Below are 6,664 nucleotides of genomic sequence, written 5' to 3'. Positions count from 1 at the left end.
ATAGTCACAAAATATAGTCAATCAAGAACTTAAACCTACAATTCAAATAGTTTTTGATTAATTTCTGATAATCTTTTTTATAGAATGATTTTTTTTTTGCTTAAAAATTAATTACATCCCTATTTTTATTGAGAAAGTTTAATTTAGCACATTCTCAACTTTTTATCCAATTTAATCAAGAAATTTCAATTTAAACTCAATTTAGTCCAAAATCAAGAAAATTAAGAAATTAAACTTCATAATTTTTGGAATTAAATCAATAAATTAAGAAATTTAGTTCCAAAATTATAAAAAAAAAAACTGAACTTCCTGATTTTTTATTTAAATCAAGATATTTAGCCCATAAATTTTAATTTTTAGGCTAAATTGAAAATTTTGAGCTAATTAGAATAAAAAGTTAAAAATGAGCTAAACTGAACTTCTCCGGTGAGTATCAGAGCTAAATTAACATTTTACTTTTTTTTTTCTGTGAGATGGTTCATGTAGTTTTACTTTTTACTGTGGGTCACCGACCAACAATTCTAAATGATTTCATTTTTGTCCAAACTAATGAACTTTTCAGGTTGATAAAAATAGTGACTGCAGGTGGGTCTCCCATTACATTATATATTATGGGCAAGAAGAGCACTATATTTTGCTTTTTGATTTAGAAGATTCCAAGAATATAACATTTGCTTGCCCATTTCAAGTCACTCACCCTGAGAAAGGAAATCCCAAACCTTTCATATATGCTCAGGCATTTTTTCCATTGGCTTAGCAAAGAACAAAGCTAGTGCAACCTCTCTTGTCATAGTTAAAAATCATTGTTATTTGTAATAATTACCTAAAAATGGAGGTTAATCTTCTTTAATTTTCATGCCCAAAATATTGAATCTTGATGAGTTGCTCTTCTTTAAAAGTGCGATTGAATTTGGAAAGAGGACCTTCTGGAAAGGTTTATGATTACTACTGTACAAGAGAACAAACTAAGGCAACATTGGTCTATATGGTCATTTCCTTTATTTAATAAGATTTTGGTGACCTTCAAATGCTCAAATTAGTGGTCCTGGGGGGCTGCTGCTGCTGCTGCTATCATTGATAAATTAGTACATGAAAGGCCCTCAAGAAAACAAGAAAGAAGAATGGAAATTAAAGGCTACATCATCCATTTCACCGGGTGCTCAGTTTAGTTCATTTTTAATATTTTATTTAAATTAATTTAAAATTTTTAATTTAAATTTAATTTAATTTAAAAATTAAAATTTATGAATTAAATTTCTTGATTTAGATTAAAAATTAAAAAATTTAATTTAGTAATTTTTGGGATAAATTTCTTAATTTAATATAAAAATTAAAAAAAAAAACTTAATTTCTTAATTTTTGACATCCTAATAAGTGTAGAGGTGAAATTAAATATATATAGCAGGAGTAGAAAAAAGAGTCAAATTTGCAATTATCACTTAGAAATCATGTTCCTTAGAAGTCACCATGAAACACACCCTAAAAGAAAGGGAAAAAAAAAACATAAATAACGGGGAAAAAAAATTAATTAAGCATAGGCAAGAAGGCTAAGACTAGGGAAAACATTCGAAAGTTAAATGCTCTCTAAAATCTGATCCCAAACCTCATGGAAAACGATGAAATTAAAAGGTTAAGCACACTCATATCACTCAGCAAATGAATACCAAACAACCTACCACCTTCTCCTCCTCCTGTCTTTTCGCTCTCTAAAAAGTCAATACCTAATTAGAGAAAAATGGTAATGTACAAGATGTACAGAAAAGCTGTAGTCCCCCACAAAACCCACTCCAAACCTTCTTTTCTTCTCAAAAGTTTCCTCCTTCCCAAGGCTTTTATGGGGTGGTGTCATTTTGAAATGATATGGCTTATTCCAGCTATATCTCTCTAGTCTCACCCTTCATAACTTTTCTTTTCTTTTCCTCTATTGGAGAAAAACCCTCCAATCTCATATAATTCTCCAAAAGAAATCTTCTCTTTTTCTTTTTTCTTTATATGTAGATATATAGAACTCAAAAAACCAAAACTTCATTGTGATGATTGAGGTAAAAGTGACCTAGCAAAGGCCATAGAATGCTTCTGCTTTCCAACACCTTTCAATATCTTCAGCTATTCTCTTGGCATCCATTGAAGCACCAAGAATTCCACGTTTAGTGAACCCCACTGCATAGAGCCCACACTCACCTTTCCACCCATTTGGAAATGGCTTTCTTGGCAACCCATCTTTCTCCGAGAACATGTTCCCTTCCTGACAGTTCAATTCAAGCCCATATTATTCTTCATATATAAGAAAAGCCTTTTGAACTTGGTGCAGAAAATATATAACATAGCATATCCTTAAGAATCAAGAAATAAAAAGAAAAGATGATGGAAAAGTTACCTTTAGCCACGATGGTACATTGCTTTTGTAACCTGTTGCTAAGATAATGGCATCGAAGTTATCCGTTTTCCCATTAAAAAACTCTACACTATGTCGTTTCAGCCTCTTGACGCCTGAACATACCTACGCCAGTAGTATCCAATTAAAATTTTTTTCAACTTCTGGTATCTTGGAGCAGCAAAGATTAATGGGTTCATTTCATTTTATTTTATTTTTTTTTAAATACACAATAGGAGATACAGCCTATGAAATCAAGAAAAGCAAGTGGTACGATTGTTTGAGACAGTAACAAATAGGAGGGATCCATCAAGCACTTAGCTGCCAGAGAGAGCAAAAGAGTGAAAAGTGATGTGATATGCATATGGTAATTAGGAAAGGGAAGTACCTTAATGTCTCCACTTTTGATCTTGGCGAGGGTACCAACATCTAATACTGGGGTCTTCCCAGACATGTTCTTGAGTTCAAGGGGACCCAATTGCGGCCGCTTCAATCCCAATCTTGCTGTGTCTCCTAGCGTCAGCCTCGACACTATCAGCAGCAACCGATCCACAACCCTCATAGGCAGCCACTTTAGCAACCACATAGACAGCCCGAATGTTGATTTTCCCAGCATCTCTCTTGGTAGAATATGCACCTTCAAAGCAGTTCACAAATATATAATTAAATTCTGAATAACATTATATGGGCTAAATTTACTTCCTTCCAGGCAATTTCTCTTCTGGAGACCATGCTTCTTGAGGTAAAGCAAAGAAATATGCACGATGGTCATCATTTTTATACAAGATCCTATATGATTCTCACCAATGTTGCGCATGCTTTGGGAATCCCAGAGAATGTGAAAGTTAAAGCAATTTTTTTTTTAATGTTTTATATTTAAATTACACACCCACTAAATTTTCTTTCTTTAAACAAATTCCTGGTGGAAATTGAAGCCACTGCCACAAATGAATATAAGGCCAAGCAGCTAGACTTTTGAGGTGGGTTTTGCTTGAAAATCTCACAGGCATTATTTTGAAATTTTCAAAAAATTTAAAAAAGAAAAGAAAATAAAATCTGGGTTTTGTTTATTTATATGCTAAATTTTTAAAGAAACATTAGAAATAACATTATGGGTATCTTATATTCAAAGAAAACATAGATTCCAGAATTGAATTGACAAAAGGCTTAAAGAACCTTTCAAGGGGTTTTGGTTTTGTTGCTTCAGAGAGAGAGAGAGAGAGAGAGAGAGAGAGAGGCGAAAAGGCAAATAGACAACAAGGTTAAAGAAGAGTTACTCACTGTATCTCTGACCACAAGTGAAGGCTTGGCTCTATGATTGCAAAGATCTAAACAAACCTCCATTCCTGAATTCCCACATCCAACCACCAAAACCCTTTTTCCTGTAAACTCTTCTCCGCTTTTATACAAACTTGTATGCCTTATAGCACCTCCAAATTCTTCCATTCCTTCAATATCTGGCACCACCGCCTCTGCATTCTCTCCGGTGGCCACCACCAAACACCGGCACACATACTCTGTCTCTTCCACCTTTGGCCCCACAGTCCTTACGCGCCAAAATCCAAGAACTTGATCAAATTCTGCTTGTGAAACAGTTTCATTGAACCGTGGTCTAACATCAAACTTGTCTGCATATTTCTTTAAGTAGTCAATAAATTGTTGCTTAGTAGGGTAAGTTGGAAATTCAGTAGGAAACCCCAGAAGCGGAAGCTCGCAGAATTGATTTGGCAGGTGAAGCCGAAGGCGATCATAAGTCTTTAGCTGCCATAAAGAGGCTATGCAGTTGGATCTCTCTATGACTGTACTTGGGACACCTCTTTCTTTCAGGCAAGCCGCCACCGCTAGCCCTGAGGGCCCTGCCCCGACGATCACCGGACCAGGGACGCGCACACACCGTGTTGATGATTTATTCATTTTTTCAATGAATATTGGATCATGAGCTTGTTTGCCTTCTATTTCTCTCAAGCAGTCCATGAATGAACATTGCAAGAACAAGAACAACACTACTAATCAAACACTCCCGCTGCTGCTACTACTACTGTTACTATCCAGTATGTATGTATACAAATAAAAACATATAGAGGTTCAACTTCAAAATTAGAACTGGTTGAGTTCAAGAAAAAGAATAAAACTCAAGAGAACCCCGTTCAACCAAAAAACATGTTTGATTATTTTTGTAGGAGAGAGGGTATAGTGGAGATCACAAGCTAAGTTGAGAGATTAGGCCCAAATTTAGTGGGTAAATTTTCTCTCTTATCTAAAGGGAGATAATTAGGTCTCTCTCTGATGGGAATTTCCCTTAAATATTGGACAGGATTAAGAGGGTCTTATCCGCTGATCAGAATGAAATTTTCAATATTATCCTTCTTTTTTTTTCTCTGAATCTCTCCTGTTGTCATCAATGGTGGGTATACCAGAAGATGAGCAAGAAGAGCTAAGACTACAGGCTAAAATCAGCATTCAACAATGAATGCTAGCTTGTGTGTGTGTGTGTGAGAGAGAGAGAGAGAGAATGAGAGAGATGTTGATATGTCTATATATATTCCTTTTGTTTGCAGAAGAATTTATATGTGAGGTAAAGTGTTACGACACAAGTGGGGCATAACATATAAATATTATTTGCATATTAGGACTCAAAAAACCAAAAATCCAAAAATTAAATCAACGCATAATAAGCTTACTTGAAGCTACCAAGACTTCCAAGAACGTCACTCTACTTGTCATAAAACAAACTTGGCGATGTCATTGGGGGTGTGGATTAGTAAAAGAGAAGATCCCTTAGAAGGACTTTAAATCCTAAAATAATCACAATTAGAATTAATGTAGAAGAATAGCTAGCGCGATTCCCATTGGATATGGAATTTGTAATTAGATCAGCCGTTGGCTGGCTCTGGCCCGTGGAATCTGGGGTCTTAAATCAGGCCACTGATTTCTAATGATTTCTATCCTCATTTTTATTTGGTGAGACTGGTATATGTATAATAATTTTATTATTATAATAAAATTTATCATAATTAATATTTATAATAAAATTATTTTATTGTATAATTTCTTTTTTGGGAGGGATTAATTTTTAAAGTGAGGAGAGGATTTTTAAAGTCTAAAAACTTTAAATTTATGTTTGAAAAAACATAAAATTTTTTAAAATAAAATTTTGAAAATATCCAAAAACCTACATTTATCAACTCATCAAATTTGTTATTAATAAGGTTTTCTGTATAAAATTTTCAAATACCTTTAAAACATTTTTCCTTCCTTTCAAAAACAAAATAAATAAATAAATAAACCTTGAAAATTTTACTTTAAAAAATTCTATATTCTCCCAAATGGAGTGTAAAAATTTCAGTTTTGGTATTAGTCCGATTAAACAGTTTCAATTTTGGCTTGAACTAAGCGGTGGGCTAATTCGGTTTGATTTCAAACCAGTTGAAACTATTTAATATAAAAAATAAATTATTATTATTATTGACTGCTCATAAATCTTCAATTTACAAACGTCTGAAAGAAGATCCTAAATAGTAGGGCTAGCATAAGAATAGGCGATCCTAAATAAATTATGAGGCACTAGATCAGCTTGCGTGTTAATCCATTGAATGGAAAAAATTCACCCTTCCTGTTGAAGAAGGGATTTGCACTCAGACATAATAGCGCCACACTAAGGTCAATCTTCAACTTCAGATTAAACAGGATTGAAAAGTTGTTGAGAACCCCCTCCATCACTACATTTTCATTAGGGTTGTGCATGGTTTTCAGAATCTTAAACCGAATTGAAGAATTATATCGAATCAATAGGAACAATATCGAACTGAAGTTATTTTGATACTTTAGTTTGATTCTAGTTTTTCACTAAGAATTGAATTAGAATTGTATTGAAATCAAATCATAACCATATCAAACTGGAATCAAACAGAGAACTAAATTTATAATATGTTTTTTATTGATTTTTATAGATATATTATACACTTTTCATATAACTATAATATTATATATATATATATATATATATATATATATATATATATATATATATATATATATATATATATATATTTATAATTTATAATTAAATATTACATAATTGATAAATAGTATTAAAATATATATTATGTGATATACTATTATATTACATAATATACTTAATCCTAAATTATATATGCAATTTATAGTTAAAGATTGTACAATTTAAAAATAGCTAAAGATATATCATGTGATATATTATGAATTAATAACCCAATTTAAAATTTAAGTATGAATTAAATATGACTTTTTAAGAAAATAATTATATAAATT

General features: G+C 32.3%; 1 protein-coding gene across 2 annotated transcripts; it reads right to left on the bottom strand.

The window, feature by feature from the left end:
* Window positions 1–1,510: 1,510 nt before the first annotated feature.
* LOC110649783 (indole-3-pyruvate monooxygenase YUCCA6) lies at window positions 1,511–4,904 on the bottom strand. Of its 2 annotated transcripts, none has more exons than XM_021804483.2 (4): window positions 3,656–4,904; window positions 2,763–3,011; window positions 2,378–2,500; window positions 1,511–2,245 (listed from the first exon to the last, which is right to left on the bottom strand). In XM_021804483.2, the coding sequence occupies exons 1-4, from the start codon at window positions 4,346–4,348 to the stop codon at window positions 2,054–2,056; spliced, it is 1,257 nt and encodes a 418-aa protein (XP_021660175.2). In that variant the 5' UTR covers window positions 4,349–4,904; the 3' UTR covers window positions 1,511–2,053. The 2 variants fall into 2 exon arrangements, 1 of the variants encoding a protein (XP_021660175.2); XR_009148281.1 differs by having other exon boundaries at window positions 2,099–2,245; window positions 2,378–2,490.
* Between the last annotated feature and the right edge of the window lie 1,760 nt (window positions 4,905–6,664).

Source organism: Hevea brasiliensis, chromosome 4 (genome assembly GCF_030052815.1).
Source record: "Hevea brasiliensis isolate MT/VB/25A 57/8 chromosome 4, ASM3005281v1, whole genome shotgun sequence".
Classification (NCBI taxonomy): Eukaryota; Viridiplantae; Streptophyta; class Magnoliopsida; order Malpighiales; family Euphorbiaceae; genus Hevea; species Hevea brasiliensis.
This window is presented reverse-complemented; position numbering and strand designations above follow the sequence as displayed.